Genomic DNA, 18,185 nt, shown 5'->3' with positions numbered 1-18,185 from the left:
GATTGAGTCTCAACTATTGGTAAAGCAGTCATACTTCCTTCGCCTAAACGAGAACTTAGTTTAGCGGCTCTTTCCAAAAGGCGGGAATGCAAATAAAAACGTCTCCTGGATAAGCTTCGCGACCAGGTGGTCTTCTTAATAGAAGGGACATTTGGCGATAAGATTGTGCTTGTTTGGAGAGATCATCATAAATTATTAAGGTATGTCGTTGACGGTACATAAAATATTCAGCCAGAGCGGCTCCTGTATAAGGAGCGAGGTATTGTAATGTAGCAGGCGAATCCGCTGTTTCCGCTACCACAATGGTGTATTCCATTGCTCCCCGTTCCTGGAAAGTAGTCACTACCTGAGCCACGGAAGATGCTTTTTGACCAATAGCTACATAAACGCATATTACATTTTGACCTTTTGATTGAGAATAGTATCTGTAGCTACTGCTGTTTTACCGGTCTGTCTGTCCCCAATAATTAATTCTCGCTGACCGCGTCCTATAGGGATCATCGAATCAATAGCAATAAGCCCCGTTTGAAGAGGCTCATATACGGAACGTCTCGAAATAATACCTGGAGCGGGAGACTCAATTAACCGATATTCAGAAGCTAAAATTTCACCCCTCCCATCAATAGGTTTAGCTAGGGCATTTATAACACGACCCAAATAAGCCTCACTCACCGGTATCTGAGCAATTCGTCCTGTTGCTTTCACGGAACTACCCTCTTGTATCATCAAACCGTCACCCATTAATACAACGCCAACATTATTGGATTCCAAATTCAGAGCAATACCTATCGTACCCTCTTCAAACTCTACTAATTCACCTGCCATTACTTCATCAAGACCATGAATACGAGCAATGCCGTCGCCCACTTGAAGTACGGTACCAGTGTTCACAATCTTTACTTCTCTATTATATTGCTCAATCCGTTCGCGGATAATATTACTAATTTCTTCGGCTCGAATGGTTACCATTAGTATCTCTTAATTCTTTCTAGGAAGCAAAAAAGGAGAAAAATAATACCTATCCTATAGTAGAAGGACTAATCGGTTATTTCTTTCATGGCCCCAAGTATGCCAATATTAGCACCGATGGTGCGTAAATGTAACTCGCCGTTCAAACAATTATTCAGAGTTCCTAGAGCCCCTTGTAAGGCTTGTTGGAAAACTCGTTGTTGGACCTGATTAATCGCTCTTTGTTGTTCGAAATGAATGCTTTCGTTTTTGTAATTTTCTAATTGTTCCAAATTCTGATAAGCGGCATTAATCAAATTTATCTTTTCTTGTTCTATCTCAGAGTATCCATTCACTCGAAACTCTTCCGCTTCCCTTTCCACTTTCTGTAAGCGAGCCCGTGCTTTTTCAAGCTGCTCAACGGCTCCTCCGCATAGTTCTTCTGAATTGCGAATAGTACTCAAAATCCTCTGCTTTCGATTATCTAATAAATCACTTAATGAAAGTAGATTATCTCCCCATCAATTCCACAACTTCCACGATCTCTTCCCGAACCGAACATGAATCTTTCGATTCATTTGGCTCTCACGCTCAATTAAATTACTTATACTTATGGGGCATTCCCATATCTCTTTCTTAATGAGCCTACCCTCTCTTCTCTGTTCGTATTCCAGGATATAAAAACTGATACAAGAAAACCCAGGATCTCTGGAGGGCTCTTCTGACCAGACCAAAAAAACTTGTAATTGTCAGCAAAGTCGTTTCTTTTATTTCTTCACATCCAAAAGAATTCTTTCTCATTTTATACACATAGGTCGTCGATTCAGCATTAGATAAAAAGGAAGGGGCGAGGTACCCGTTTTTCCAGTCAATGGTTCAAATCATTTTATTGATATGAGTGTTCTATATCAAATAAATTCCCAACAAAATGATTTATGCATTTTGAAACCATCTTATCTTGTACTAACGCAGTGGTAGAAAGAGTACCGTGTTGTGCTTAGACTTCAAACAGTTCAGCTTTAACCATGTTAACTAAATGGTCTCACATTATTGGTTAATAGAGAATCCAATTTACCAACGAGTCACGAAATGCTATGGTTCTTACATAGGACTTATTGATTTATTCAGAAGTAATTCGTTGAGATCGTGCACCTTTCTCTATTATTAGATTACAATAGCAAAATATAAAGTGCAGCTGGTTGGTTCCAGCCTATTCTTGAAATACACAACTCGCACACACTCCCTTTCCAAAAAAGATCAATACACCAAGCACTACACTTAGATTTATTAGATTTGTTGCTAAAATATCGGTATTAAACCCGAAACTCCCGGCGGATGGCCAGTGACCCAAAAAAACGAAAGAATCGGTTAGATTTTTCATATGCTCTCCTCTTATCTTATGGATAGGAATAGGACTAACAAAATAAAAAAAGATTTCCTTTTTTGTATCACTTCACTCCTTATTTAGATCCCCGATAAGACACTTATGAAGTCCCAAGTCTCGTGTCAATTGCGACATACCCTCCTAAAATAAATAAAAAGGGAAAATGCTCATTCATTGGACTAAGGCGGGAAAGAAGAAAGCGAGCGGAAGCGGATCCACTAATTCCTCAAATCAGTACTTCCCCGGAGTATTGGATCAAGGAAGAAGTGATTGTAGGAGTGAAGTGTTGAGTTGATATAATTTGAAGAAGCGAAGTGGCAGGGCCAAAGCAAGAAAAGAAGTACGTATTTTTCACATTTTCACGTTTCTAGGATTACACAAAGGATTAGCAAATAAAAGTGCTAATGCCACGACCAGCCCGTAAATTGTTAAAGCTTCCATAAAAGCCAGACTAAGCAATAAAGTACCTCGTATTTACCCTCTGCTTCTGGTTGTCTAGCAATACCTTCTACGGCTTGGCCCGCAGCAGTACCTTGACCGACTCCGGGTCCAATAGAAGCAAGTCCTACGGCCAATCCAGCAGCAATAACGGAAGCAGCAGAAATTAGGGGATTCATGGTAAGCTCCTCACAACAAAAAATGAAGAAATGGTTAATGATATAATCAAATAAACCAATGAATTCTTATATATAATTAATGTTATTATTAATGTTATATATTATATTATATATTAATTAGTTACATTACTTATTATTTCATATTCCATCACTAAGATCCATACAACTAAACTAAGAACTCCGAACCCAATTTGAGTTAAGAAGTGATGTGATGATATTTGATATTACTGAATCATCAGAACTACTTCAATATCTCGTTTTATTCACTATCCAAGTCTTTGAAAATCCATATTAGTTCTTCTATTTCTTTGTTCCGAACCCACTCTTTCAATTCCTCCCTCCTTCATCTTCTCTATATGCATTCATAGGCTTAACTTCATATTCAATCCACATATACAATAAAGTCACAGACGAAAAAGGGAAGAGCTTATATATCGTAATCCATATAAATAAAGTGGAATCTATATCTATTAAAGTGGAATCTATATCTATATAATAGAAAGTTGATGGGGAATGAAATAATATAGATGGGTAGTCCATATATATGAATATCTACTATCACATATACATGTTTTCTTCCATAATGTAAACCATCGCCATCTTATTTCTATTGAATCGGATCGGACCCTGGAATCATCCTTCTAAGCATACACCGGAGTTCACATATAATATGTAATGTAGCTCGGCCCACCTAACCTACTGAATTTTTCATCTGATTCGTGAACTCTTTCTTGTCTTTGTCATTATCTCACATGGATACAAACGAAGAGATTCATCAAAGCGAATCATCCCATATCAAGATTTGATTGATTGATCCAACTCCTCTTAATTCCAATTTTGGTCAATTGTTGAATAGAATGGAATGAAATAGCAACGGTTCCGCAGAACATAGTTCTTGTTGTTTCGTCGCGCGTCCCAAACGGATAACAATTATTTATTATCCAAATTATGAATCTTCGTAATTGACTGGGCAAATAAAGGCGATGTATGACATGAATAGGAAAAAAGGGGGATCTTAGGAAAAATTGGGAATCTCCCCCTTTTTTTTACAATTCCGTAGTGTAATACGTAATATAATAAATATTAATATCGTACATATATATCTGTTCCTACTCTATATCATACATATCATAAATATAGATTGATATATCAATCATTTCCTCAAGCGGGTATCTTGAGCTACCCATGAATTATTTATTGGAATAAGATTCATGGGCTTAATTTTGAATTGATTGAAATGAAAAAAGAAAAAGCGACTGTTTGAACTTTGAAATTCAAACAAAGCATTATTTTCTTATTTCTTATTTGTACTCAATGATGACCTTCCATGGATTCACCTATATAAGCCGCGGCTAAGGTTGCAAAAATGAGAGCTTGAATACCGCTTGTGAATAATCCGAGGAACATCACAGGTATAGGAATCACTAAAGGTACTAAAGAAACAAGAACAACAACTACTAATTCATCGGCCAATATATTCCCGAAAAGTCGAAAACTAAGTGATAAAGGTTTTGTGAAATCTTCTAAGACATTAATTGGTAAAAGTATTGGAGTTGGTTGAATATATTTACCGAAATAACCCAATCCCTTTTTAGTAAGGCCTGCATAGAAATATGCCACTGACGTGGGTAAAGCTAAAGCAACAGTAGTATTTATATCATTCGTGGGTGCAGCTAACTCCCCATGAGGTAACTGTATGATTCTCCAAGGTAAAAGAGCACCTGACCAGTTAGAAACAAAAATAAATAGGAACAGAGTTCCAATAAAAGGAACCCAAGGACCATATTCTTCTTCTCCAATTTGAGTTTTGCTCACGTCTCGAATGAATTCAAGAACATATTCGAAAAAATTCTGACCGTCGGTCGGGATAGTTTGTGGATTCCGAACGGCTATAGCGGCTGAACCTAATAAGATAGCAATTACGACCCAGGAAGTTATAAGTACTTGGGCATGCACTTGGAAACCCCCTATTTGCCAATAGAAATGTTGGCCTACTTCCACGCCGGATATCTCGTATAACCCCTTTAGTGCGTTGATGGAACATGGTAGAACATTCATATTACCCTCTGACAGAAATGGAACTTAAGAAGGAATTATTTTGATTCAACCATTTATACTAATTTAACTTAACCATATATTTCAGATATTAATTAATGAATTAATCACGTAATATATCCCCGGCAATGAAAATCTCCTTTTTCACATTCAGGAATAGTAAGAATAACCGATTCAATGAATCTCTGGGTTTCCCGAAGCGAAGTAATTGACTTATCTTATTATTAATCAACGACTTCTTATATAGCTAGAACGTCCCTGACAAATTGCGGATACTAATTTGTTAAGAATCAATCGGATGGAAGCTATAGCGTCATCGTTGGCTGGAATCGGAATATCTGCGAGATCTGGATCACAATTTGTATCGATTAAACAAATAGTTGGAATACCCAAAGTGACGCATTCTCGAAGGGCCGTATATTCTTCTTGCTGATCAATGATGATTACAATATCGGGTAACCCCGTCATATATTTGATACCGCCCAGATATGTTTGAAAGTGAGATAATTGTCTCTTCAATATTGCTGCATCCCGTTTCGGGAGACGACTGAGTTGCCCCATCTCGGCTCTCACTCTCAAGTCCCTGAACTTCTGAAGCCTCGTTTCCGTAGTGGACCAATTCGTTGACATACCACCGAGCCATTTTTTATTGACATAATGACACCGAGCCCTTATTGCAGCTGATGCTACCGAATCAGCTGCCTTATCTTTCGTACCAACTATTAGGAAGTGTTTTCCTCTACTTGCTGCGTCAAAAACTAAATCACAGGCTTCTGATAAAAACGAGCAGTTCTCGTAAGATTTGTAATATGAATACCTTTACGCTTTGCAGAGATGTAAGGTGCCATTCTAGGATTCCATTTCCTAGTACCATGACCAAAATGAACCCCCGCTTCCATCATCTCTTCCAAATGGATGTTCCAATATCTTCTTGTCATTTATCCCCACACTTCCTCTAAAAAAAAGAGACGAGGTACCCTGAAATAAATAATTGTTCCAATGGAACCTTCTACCGCGGGTTAACCGTTGATACACGGTCCAAGCTTCATTATGAATTCCTTTACCCTTGGTTTCGATATTCTCTTTATTAACAAATGACCATTATATTAGCTTAGCTAATAATGAATCCGCTCTTATGAACGATTGGATTAGATCCCATAGCATAGAATGGTTGTTCTGATGTATTATGGAAACTCTTTGGCTTTGGGATGCAAGAACAAAATAATTCTCTGTGGTGGAACAGAATATCTCTCATTTCCCCCCCGAAAAAATTCTTCTTTTGTATTTCCAAAGGAATGTTGTTGTATTCCCTTGAACGGTGAACGAATCGTTTGAATCCGGTACCAACGGGTATCATCCCCCCAGAACAACATTCTCTTTCAGACCTTTCAACCAATCAATACGACCCCGGAGAGCGGCTTTTGCTAAAACTCGAGCGGTTTCCTGAAAACTAGCTTCTGATATGAAACTTTGAGTATTCAGAGATGCTCTCGTTATTCCCAATAAGACGGCTCGGTAACAAATAGCCTCTTCCAAAGCACGACCTGCTCGTTCTGCTCGCAACAATCCGATTAGTTCCCCGGGTGAAAAAACATTAGACATTCCATCTTCTGAAACCAACACTTTTGATGTTATTTGTCGTACAATAATCTCTATATGCTTATTATGAATCTGTACCCCCTGGGATCGATAAACCTTTTGGATCTTATTAACCAAAGAAATACGACTTTGCGCTATGGTGAGTTCAGCACCAATCAGGAATCCCCAAGGAATTCCAAGAATTCCTGTTATATGTTCGTTCCAACCTTCAACCCTTTTTTCTAGGTTCATCGATATTGAATCAATCGAACGAACTTCTAACACTTGTTCAACCTTTGGAAGGCCGTGAGTTATATCACCAGATCTCGATTTTTCATATATAAATGTAACTAATGTATCTCCTTCGTAAAAGATTTCTCCATAATCACCATGAACGGTTGCTCCTCGGGTCGCCAAATAGGGTTTAGCTGATCTTATTATGAAAGAGTCAAGATAAACCATTATAACTTGACCAGATTTTATGCGTGTTCCGTGTTTGGATAGACATACATTTTCACAAATAAACTGTCCGAGGCTCATTATTCTGGTTGTGGATGTCTCCTCACAATAATCGTGAGGGAGAAAGCACGAACCGAATAGATTAAAAATGATGTCACTGCATGGATTTGCATTAGAGATTCTCCCGTTTTCGTCCACTAAATAATACTTAAGTAGTTGGAAAGTCTGTTTGGATTATTATTATCCAGTATTAAATATTTATTTAACAAGATCTCATTATGAGTTATTGAATGATAAGATGGGGAAAAATTATGAATTTTAGGTACAGTACCTAAGGGACCCAACAAATTAAGAATTGGAATCGGGGTATCCTCTTTTCTTTAATTGATTCTTTGGTCACATTGTGATATTTCGAAACATTGATGCGAGAACAATTAGATGATGAAAAAACTATAAGAGATTGGCCTTCTTTATTTCTATTAAGAAATGTACGAACGGTTCCTTGATGTTGACTAAGTGATTGAATTTTAACCTTGGAAGAAAAAAGATTGGTATTGGCGCAATATGACCCAGTATCAGGAATCACTGAACCTGGTCTATCATTCCTCTTTCCGGTATACAAAATAGGAGACTTCACCAATTCAATTCTTATGAAATATCGAATCAGATCATTTGCCCTTACTTCAGCAGAAGAAGCCTGAACCTTTTCTATAGAACCTTTTCTGTCTTGGTCCAAATTCAATACTAAACAAGTACGAACCAATTGAATACTTGTATGGGAAATTCCTCGAATTGGTTTGCCATCCCCATAAAGGATATAATTGACAACTTGGAGTCGCAAATTATCCTTTCCTGTAACATATCCCCAGGGAAAAGCGTTACTAGATTTATCCCATCAGCTATTTCATATGTCACTACGGGTCGTACTGAAACAAAATATTTTTTCTTGATAGGTGTGATCCGTTGGACATAGACCCAATTTTTCCCTTCCCAATTTTTCCCCTTTGATCCCTTATCCATTTTTTTTCTTGCTCCTGGTGGTATCAAGATCCCAATGTGTCGGGATATCTTATCTGTTTCTCCAGGAAAATGGATACCTCCAGAAAAGATTTTCAGTTCAATCTTTTTTTTTTTTTTTCTATTCGGACCAATCCACCTATTTGGCTTCTTGTATTAAACGTAATTCGTGTATCTACTCCAATGATACTATTGTTCCGTACCATTATGGATGAAGACCCGGGCAAGATATGGACTTCTTCGGGAATGACAAAAAATCGATCTACTTTCATTTGGTATTTCGGTCTAGATTCTTTTGGTCTTCGATACTCAATCAGACCCTCTTTTTTGACGATTGAATCGACCTCTATGATGCCATATTTGGTAATTCCCGAACTGCTTCTTCTGTATCGTGGATCGTCGAAATAAGCAAGAATACTATTTCTACGTAAAATACCATTTGCGGGTATTTCAACCGTGATACTAGTACTAGAATGAGGCGTTAATTCCTTCTCCCGTTCCGGATCATATTGGAATGGTATGATGAATCTATTTCTTCGCCTCTTCGCCAATAAATAAGAATTCTCTTGGAGAATGGCGGGATATATGAAATCCCCATCACCTTTGGATATGACTCGCTCAGATCCTGCTGCATAATCAGAAATCCTTCGCCCTTTTCTCGCCAGGGGATCCGAGCCAAACAATTTGTGTCTCACTCGATTATTATTCACCGAGAAGTCAGAAATGGATCTCTCTTGGACAGAAAGAGATTGAACATTCATTTGATCTTGATCCTTGTGGAGTGAAAAAGGCACTAGACTGGATTTGCACGGACCCCCCGATAAGATCCATAAATGACTTGTTTTGGGTAAGAAATGAACATTACCGTGTGTATATTCAGGTGCATGGTACACACCGGTACTCCAATGCATTTCTCCCTCTGAGTCAGAATAAATATGTTTTCGAACCCTCTCTTTAAAATGGAAAGTGGATGTTCCAGCACGAATCTCAGCAATCACTTGTTCTGATTCCACATATTGATCATTTTGAACCAAAAGAAAACTTTTTGGTGGAATATTCACACTATGTATAATATCCTGACTCTCAATAGTCACATATAGGTCTACATAGCAGAGAAAGGCAGGATGTCCATGACGTGTGCGTGTGGGATGAACCAAATCCTCATTGAATTTGATTTTTCCATTAGAAGGAGCTCGTACATGTTCCGCAGTACCACCTGTGAATACTCCACCGGTATGAAAAGTTCTTAATGTTAGTTGAGTCCCTGGTTCTCCAATGGATTGACCCGCAATAATACCTACTGCTTCTCCCAATTCAACCAGGTCACCATGAGTGGGACTCCGACCATAGCATAATCGACAGATCCAAGATGCACTTCGGCAAGTGAAGGGAGTTCGAATATATATTGGCTGCGCCCGAGAGGTCATGAATCGATTGACAAGCCCAATCCCAATATCTTGATTTCTGGTAGCAATGCATCGTAGACCTAGATATACATCGTTTGCTAATACGCGACCTATTAGCGTTTGGATCAAAATTCTTTCCGTCATCCCCTTTCGAAGACTCACGGAAATACCTCGGGTACTTCCACAATCCGTTCTACGTACAACAATATGTTGAACTACTTCAACAAGTCTACGCGTGAGGTATCCAGCGTCTGACGTTCGTACAGCAGTATCCACAACTCCTTTGCGGGCTCCGTAGCAGGAAATTGTATATTCCGTTAAAGAAAGTCCTTCGCGTAAATTGCTTTGAATGGGTAAATCAATCATTTGTCCTTGGGATCTGACATTAATCCTCTCATACCTACTAATTGGTGGACCTGAGATGCATTTCCTCTAGCTCCAGAATAGGACATTATATGAACTGGATTTGAAGGATCAGTCATCTTAAAATTAAGATTCATTTCTTGTCTCAAATATTCACTTGTGGCATACCATATCTCGATTGATTGACGTAATTTTTCTACCGCATGTACATTCCCATAATGATGGTGCTTTTCCAAAATCAAACTTTGTTGTTCAGCATCTTGGACTAACCATCTCTTAGAAGGTGTTGTTAAAAGATCATCAATTCCTAATGAAATGGATGTAGCGGTGGCTTGCTGAAAACCCAGAGTTTTTACTTGATCCAGAATGTGTGATGTATAGGCTATTCCGAAATGATCTATTAATCTGCTAATAAGCCGTTTCATGGCAGTTCCATCTATCACTTTATTGTGAAAGACCAGATCGGCCCGTTCTGCCATAAGTACCTCCATATTCTGATGAGTAGGATTCGACAATGGGTTTGAGTCAGTGATACTAAGACTTCCTTTCCTCGATCTTGATTCACTTACAAATTCAGGAATTATGATACTAGTTGAACCAGACCGAACTAGATTCCGAGAGATATCACATATCAGGTACCATATGAATAGGACCGACAAAACCCCTGTACGGCTTCTTCTATTTCTCGATAAAAGGAAATATGGCCAACAGTAGTTCGAATGTATATACAAAGCATTCCTTTTTTTACACTTCTTACTACTCGATAGTGATCATAAATCTCATGATAAGTGCCCAAAGATTCATATTGAACTTCGATGGGAACTTCTCTATTTATTGAGGCAATGACACGTTGATCTAGTCGCCACCGTAGCCATAAAGTACTATATAAATCGATCCCTTTCTGCCGATAAGCCCCAAGTGCATCGTAGGAACTACAAAAATAGGGTTCTTTCCCTTTCCTATACTCATAATTACTATGATCAATTCTTTCATTTTGGTAGTTTCTGGGGTTACATGGATTATACCTATTTGCACAAATACCTCTACGATTCCCCATCGTTAATACATAGAGCCCCATAAGCATATCTTGAGTGGGTACGGAAATGGGATCCCCAATGGCTGGAGACAAGAGATTCGTATGAGAAAACATAAGTAAACGAGCTTCTGCTTGAGCTTCCAAAGATAAAGGTACATGAACAGCCATTTGATCTCCATCGAAGTCCGCATTGAATCCCTTACAAACCAATGGATGTAAACAAATAGCTCGTCCCTCCACTAAAATAGGTTGGAACGCCTGTATGCCTAATCTATGCAAAGTGGGTGCTCTATTTAGCAATACAGGATGCCCCTGCATAACTTCTTGAAGTATTTCCCATACAATGGGTTCTTTTTCCCGAATTTTACTTTTAGCAAGTCCTATGTTGGAAGCAAGATGTTGTCTGATTAGACCACGAATTACAAATGTCTGAAAAAGCTCTATTGCTATTTCTCGAGGTAATCCACATTGATGCAGTGAAAGCGAAGGGCCTACCACAATGACGGAACGACCCGAATAATCGACCCGTTTACCAAGTAGAGTCTCGCGAAATCTTCCCTCTTTGCCTTCAATTACATCTGAAAACGACTTGTAAACTTTATTGTGACCGTCCCTCATTGGTTGTCCGCGGATCCCATTATCAAGAAGTGTATCTACAGCTTCTTGTACCAATTTTTCCTGACACATTACTAATTCCCCCGGCGTAGATCTACTTGTTGTTAATAGATCGGTAAGAGTATTGTTCCGATAGATAACTCTTCTATAAAGTTCATTAATATCTGAACTCATTGATTTACCCCCATCAATCTGAATGATTGGCCTCAACTCGGGAGGAAGAACTGGTAATAGGGACAAAACCATCCATTCTGGTTCTACATTTGTTCGAAGAAAATGCTTAGCCAATTCCATGCGTCTAACCAAAAATCTTTTCTCCTCCCAATTTTTCTATCTTCCCAGTCATTCCCGGTTGATCCTTCTTCTCCCAATTCCTTCCATTCCACCAATGAACGATCTATAATAATTCGCAAATCCAGATCGGCTAATTGTTCTCTGATAGCAGTAGCTCCGGTAGATATTTCTCGATTTCTAAATGTATCGAAGCCTTGGGTAGTAAAAAAAAGTGGGATACTGTATTTCCGGGATTGGATTTCATATTCGAATGAACCTCGTAATCGTAAGAAAGTAGGTTTTTTAGCTATGGGCCTAGCAAAAGAAAAATTGGGATAGGTTCCTATAGGATCTTCCCCCCCCCCTAAAAATCGGACGTGAAGGTTTCCTCTCATCCGGCTTAAGTAGTTATACCAAATAAGGGGAACTTCCAAATTTTGCTCTAGAAAACCCCACAAGGATCTACTCCTTACTCAAGTTCCCAGTGAGGACCAACCCTCATTGATTTGATTTCATTCTTCCCTTTACTTCCTCAATTAGTCATTCAATTACAACATAAATGTGAAATTATTGAGTAGTCTACTTCCCTTCGAATGATGAATCCCCTTAAGGAATACATTGAAACTCACAAAGGATTTACTTGTCTATATATCGTTCCGTTCGATCCTTTAGGTCCCTACTTTACCTCGACGATTATGCCATGTTCTTCCTTGAAGCATATATGCGATGGATAGACTCCTGTAACCGTGCCATCATATTTCATTTCTAATTGCTTAACAGAATTTTTTTTATAAATTTAGAATTCTAAAAGGAATCTAATGGCTAGATCCACGAAAGAACATGAAAAAAGTTTAACGAGGTACAACTAGCAATTCCCTATTACTCTCTTAGGGAGTCGACCATGGATTAATTCCTCTTTCATTTGGAGGTATTGAATACACCCACACCCAAAATTCTGAGCTTCATGTTATTCTTACCAATAGACATGTCAGAGCTAGAGGCATCCCAATCGGATTAAATAGGATGACAGTTTTTCATTCTGAATCTGTAAAATCGTAATTTCGATCAAATCACACATCGCAGTATACCAGGCCTTCTAATTCCTTAAGAGGTTTATCTGAAAGATTCGCGATATAACTAGGAAGACGTTTCAAATACCACACATGAGTCACCGGGCATGCTAGTTTGATGTATCCCATTTGATATCTTCGGATCCGAGAATCAACAGATTCGACTCCGCATTGTTCGCAAATTTCGGTTCTTCTTTTTCACCCCCGATCACTCGATAATTTCCACAAGCACAAATTCCACTTTTTATAGGTCCAAAAATTCTTTCACAAAACAACCCATCTTTTTCCGGTTTATTGGTTTTGTAATGAAAGTATAGGGTTTTGTCACCTCTCCAACTATCTCTCCATTCGGTAGGATTTTGTTGGCCCAAGCACGTATTTGTTTAGGAGAAACTAATCCAATTCGAAGTTGTTGATGTTTATACTGATCGATCATAGAAGAAAAATTATGATTCATTCCGATCAAACTTCCTTCCTATTCATCTGGAAGTTTTTCTCAGATACAAGGAAATGATTCAGTTCCAGAGATAAAGATCGTAGTTCGCGAACGAGCAATCGAAAGGATTCTGGCGCACCCTCAGGATTAGGTATTGTTCCCCCAACGATCGTGGTACCAAGTACTTCCTGACGAGCTCTAATATGATCGGATTTATAAGTGAGCATCTCTTGTAAAATATGAGCAACACCAAATCCCTCTAGAGCCCAAACTTCCATTTCTCCTACTCGTTGTCCACCTTGCTTAGCCTTCCCCTAAGGGGTTGTTGTGTAACAAGTGCATAATGACCACTGGAACGTCCGTGGATTTTATCATCAACTTGATGAATTAATTTTAACATATAGGACTTTCCTATTATAACAGGTTGTTCAAAAGGATCTCCTGTTCTTCCATCAAATATTCTGCTCTTTCCAGGATACTCGGGTTCAAATACCCATGGATTTGCTGTTTGCTTACTGGCTTCATATAATTCAGAAAACACTAGTTTTCTCGAAGCCTCTTGCTCGTATCTCTCATCAAAGGGTGTTATTCTATAATGTCTGCCCAGCAGGTCTCCCGCTAACCCGAGCGAGCATTCAAACATCTGTCCCACATTCATTCGCGAAGGTACTCCTAATGGATTGAATACCATATCAACAGGTGTTCCATCTTGCAAATAAGGCATATCCTGTCTAGGCAAAATTTTTGAAATGATACCTTTATTCCCATGTCTTCCAGCTACTTTATCGCCCACTTTGATTTTACGTTTCTGTGAGATATATACACGAATCATTTCTGGATTATAAATGGAACCCCCCTTTTTCTGGCCCCACCTGACATCAATAACTCGACCTCTTCCGCCTATAGGCAACTTTAGACAAGTTTCTTTTGCAGTGGATACCTGAATGCCAAGTATGGCTCGTAATAATCTATCTTCTGGAGCATAGGATGATTCTTTCGCTGTCTGAGGCGTTAATTTACCTACTAAAACATCACCAGTTTCTACCCAAGATCCCAGCATCACAATTCCATTTCTGTCTAAATTGCGGAGTAAATAAGGCTCTAAATGAGGTATTTCATTAGTGATTCTTTCAGGTCCTTGGCTTGTCACATGAGTCTGAATTTCATATTTCCGGATATGAAAAGAAGTATAAATATCGTCATAGACTAGACGTTCACTAATGAGTACGGCATCTTCAGAATTGTAACCCTCCCATGGCATATAAGCTACTGATACATTTTTCCCCAAAGCGAGTTCGCCACCAACCGTAGCCGCACCATCCGCCAAAATTTGCCCCTTTTTCAGGCATTTACCCCGATGAACCTGAGGTTTTTGATGCATCCAAGTATTCTTGTTGGAACGCTGATACATAACCAACGGAATGCTTATAGTGTCCCCATTACCTGATAAAACGATCTTTCAGCATCGGTATAAATGATCTTTCCCTCGCGTTCGGCTATAGCCGAACCCCCTGAATCGAGAGCCGCTTGGCGTTCCAAGCCGGTTCCAACAATACACTTTTCGGACTGAGAAAGCGGAACTGCTTGACGCTGCATATTAGAACTCATTAAAGCCCGATTCGCATCATTATGCTCGATAAAAGGAATGAGAGAAGCTCCAATAGAAAAATATTGGAAGGGATAAATATTTCGAAGATGAATCTGTTCCCATGCAATAGTCAAGAATTCTTGACGGTATCGAGCTGGACCAACTTCTTCTTCCTGAATACCCCGAGTCAACGCCAAAGAATTTCCCGCCGCCACCATATAGTATTCATCTCTACTCGGGGATAAATAAACCATCTGTTCTTCTTTTGATCTCTCAGATATTTCATAAAATGGGGTCTCTATAGACCCCCAATCACCAACCCTTGCATGAATAGCTAAGGACCCAATAAGTCCAACATTGATTCCCTCGGACGTATCAATTGGGCAAATACGCCCATAGTGACTAGGATGGATATCTCGTATACGAAAACTAGCAGTTCGTCCTGTCAATCCCCCAGGACCCAAATAACTCGATTTTCGCCCATGAACTATTTGTGTCAATGGATTAGTTCGATCCAAGACTTGAGATAAAGGGTGTAGGCCGAAAATGATTCATAAGTTGTTGTTAATGGAGTTGAAGTTACCAAATTACGAGGAGTCGGTATTAATTTATGCCGAATTGCTCCACATATAGTTCCCCGAACCACATTTTCCAAGCGAACCAAAGCCAATCCGAATTGATCCTGTAACAGATCCGCTACAGAACGAATACGTTTATTTTTCAAGTGATTCATATCGTCGAGTGTACCCATTCCAAATTTCATTCCGATCAAATGATCGGCAGCAGCCAATACATCTCGTGGTAACAAAAACGTATTGTTCTGGGGTATATCAAGATTCAGTCTCTGGTTCATATTTCGTCGGCCAATCCTTCCTAATTCACATCTTTGTTGAAAAAATTTCTTTTGTAATTCTTTACATAAGGACTCAGAAAACACCGGATCACCGCCTACACAAGCAAATTTTTGATAAAACTCTAAAATGGCATTCTCCTTTGAACCAATCTTTTTTTTCTCCTTCTCGTTTGGGAAAGACAAGAAAATTTCAGGGTAGCAAACATTGTCTAGAATTTCTCTTAGACTTGAACCCATAGCTGATGATAGAACTAGAATAGAAATTTTTGTTTCCTGCTTACACGGGCCCATATCCTTTCTTTTCTATCAATCTCTAATTCTGATCTTCCTCCCCAATCTGATATTATGGTGCCAGTATAGACAGAAATTCCGTTATGATCCAATCCTGTACTGTAATAAATACCGGGACTTTGCAATATTTGATTGATGACAATTCTGTAAATTCCATTTACTATAGAGGTTCCCAAGGAATTCATTAGAGGAATGTTTCCAAGCAATACGGTTTGTTCTTGCATATTTCTACCGGTTCTCCAAATTAACCCCGCCGGTACATATAACTCAGAGGAATATGTAATTGATTCATACACAGCATCTCTTTCTTTTATCAAAGGTTCCACCAATTGATAAGATTCCCCAAATAATTGAAATTCAATTTCTTGATCTGTATCTTCAATTTTTGGAAATTGATGAAGTTCTTCCATCAAGCCCTGATCAATGAACCTACAAAATCCCTCAAATTGGATCTGACTAAATCCAGGTATTGTAAACATTCCCTCATCTCCACCATCCCGGAGCATCTTTAGTTTCCCGTTTTTCGAAAAAATCCCATTATTGGCTCACTCTTTACCGAACCGTACGGATACAGATCGATCTAGCAATGATGGAATGTATATTCCGTTTACTGAATCACATGAAATTTTATTCAACCCCAAACACATACATATATATGTTATATGTAAATGGAATGTATGGGCGGAGGGAGAAGGAGAATTTTGTACTAAAATTCGAGCAACAGATGCAAATCTAAATGACTCGATAAAACATTCATGGAAACAAGTTGGATTCTGCCACTGATACCATACCTATGGATACCATACCTATGGATACCATACCTATGGAGTCTTATTACTTATTAGAGAATATCAAATGGTCTATTTGATCCAATTTCTTTGTATATCTTCTACCTTTTATCTATCAATTATGTTATGATATTATGATCAGATCTGGTTAGGTACCAGAAAAATGGATTGATTCGGGATTTGATCTGTTCTATATCTACTATATCTATGTTATATAAATGATAGAGAGACAGAATAATCAGAACATTAGAAAAATCCGGGTGGCTTTTATTTTAGCACTTAGCTCGTTGATTCCGTTGTTCAAAAGATAATTCACACAAAGGAGGGATCTATTTCGACCATTTCATTTGAGTTGTTAGTAGAATACAATTGCAGTACGTACGTAAGAGGAGTTGTATCGATGAAGTAATGCGAAGCTAGCTAATCTCGCTAGCCCATACTTTATTGCAGTTACACTTGGATATATATTTCGTTCGTGCTATATCATGAATTTCTATTCCAAATGGATCATGATTGACTATAAGGGTGTGTAAGCTATCTTACTGTTTGGGGTTTACATAAACACATAGTTGTTATTATAATTAATTGGAATTGAATTGGATTGATTTTCTTCTTATTACATTAAAGTAAAGCATTTGGAGATCAAAAGAACCTTTCGTAAATTCACATTCACATTCGTGAAATAGTTAATGGTTCCAATTAAGTATTAAATGACTGTGACTGGAAATTTATTCTTTATTTTCTTTTTATTTCAATGCAATCAATAAAAGGGAAGTTTTTAGGTCTTATGTTGAGATACTATACAATAGATCTAAGAAAATCTAAGAAAATGATCTCAACTAGAGGAAGAGTAAGTTGGGTAAAAAGATGGATAGGATAAGGAAAACAGAATTGGAAGATGCAAATCCAATAAAAACCAATGATTCAGTAACCCTCTCCAAAAAGAGTATTTACGCCCATTTATTATTTCTTTTTTGGCGGCATGGCCGAGTGGTAAGGCGGGGGACTGCAAATCCTTTCTCCCCAGTTCAAATCCGGGTGTCGCCTGATCAACACAACAAATGGCTCGGAATCCTGCTTCGCTGATATAACTGGCCTGATTCTTGCCCGGTGGACGAAAAGGACCGTTGATACTTTATTTTATTTATCTTCAGAATCCGCTTCAAAATACGCAGGTTCTATGAAAGAAGGGCTGTAAATCTTTGCTCCGAGGATCCAACTTATAGGAAAGACTATAACTATCAATCTTTCCGAATTACCATACCCTACCAATGCCCACTGTAGGGTCTCCTGATTCAGTCGTGAATTAGATCTCGCTTAGATTCGCCACGGGGGAAATCCTAGGGGTTGTGGAGAGGGCTGAAGATACTTTGTATACAGGCCGTACTCGCGATAGGATTTCAGTGCT

The 18,185-nt window shown here is 38.6% G+C and overlaps 2 protein-coding genes, 1 non-coding gene and 4 pseudogenes across 3 annotated transcripts; 1 reads left to right on the top strand and 6 right to left on the bottom strand.

Moving 5' to 3' along the window:
- LOC126409672 (ATP synthase subunit alpha, chloroplastic-like) overlaps positions 1–2,478 on the bottom strand; it is a 5,728-nt pseudogene extending 3,250 nt beyond the window's left edge.
- A 580-nt stretch (positions 2,479–3,058) lies between these two features.
- LOC126409669 (ATP synthase subunit a, chloroplastic) lies at positions 3,059–6,109 on the bottom strand. The gene has a single exon (XM_050075543.1). The coding sequence runs from the start codon at positions 5,005–5,007 to the stop codon at positions 4,261–4,263; it is 747 nt and encodes a 248-aa protein (XP_049931500.1). The 5' UTR covers positions 5,008–6,109; the 3' UTR covers positions 3,059–4,260.
- A 248-nt stretch (positions 6,110–6,357) lies between these two features.
- LOC126409671 (DNA-directed RNA polymerase subunit beta''-like) lies at positions 6,358–6,834 on the bottom strand. The gene has a single exon (XM_050075544.1). It carries the CDS (start codon positions 6,832–6,834, stop codon positions 6,358–6,360), a length of 477 nt encoding a protein of 158 aa, XP_049931501.1.
- Positions 6,835–8,024: 1,190 nt separating this feature from the next.
- LOC126409668 (DNA-directed RNA polymerase subunit beta''-like) lies at positions 8,025–10,458 on the bottom strand (annotated as a pseudogene).
- Positions 10,450–13,278, bottom strand: LOC126409670 (DNA-directed RNA polymerase subunit beta'-like; annotated as a pseudogene).
- Positions 13,279–13,283: 5 nt separating this feature from the next.
- Positions 13,284–17,525, bottom strand: LOC126409667 (DNA-directed RNA polymerase subunit beta-like; annotated as a pseudogene).
- A 228-nt stretch (positions 17,526–17,753) lies between these two features.
- On the top strand, positions 17,754–17,824 carry TRNAC-GCA (transfer RNA cysteine (anticodon GCA)). Its single transcript has one exon. It is a non-coding gene; the product is annotated as a tRNA-Cys (tRNA).
- The last annotated feature ends 361 nt before the right edge of the window (positions 17,825–18,185 follow it).

This window comes from Nymphaea colorata, unplaced genomic scaffold (assembly GCF_008831285.2).
Source record: "Nymphaea colorata isolate Beijing-Zhang1983 unplaced genomic scaffold, ASM883128v2 scaffold0713, whole genome shotgun sequence".
In the NCBI taxonomy this organism is placed as follows: Eukaryota; Viridiplantae; Streptophyta; class Magnoliopsida; order Nymphaeales; family Nymphaeaceae; genus Nymphaea; species Nymphaea colorata.
This window is presented reverse-complemented; position numbering and strand designations above follow the sequence as displayed.

Coding starts and splice junctions, on each gene's coding strand:
- LOC126409669 (XM_050075543.1), bottom strand. CDS start 5,007: ATGAATGTTCTACCATGTTCCATCAACGCACTAAAGGGGTTATACGAG.
- LOC126409671 (XM_050075544.1), bottom strand. CDS start 6,834: ATGAACCTAGAAAAAAGGGTTGAAGGTTGGAACGAACATATAACAGGA.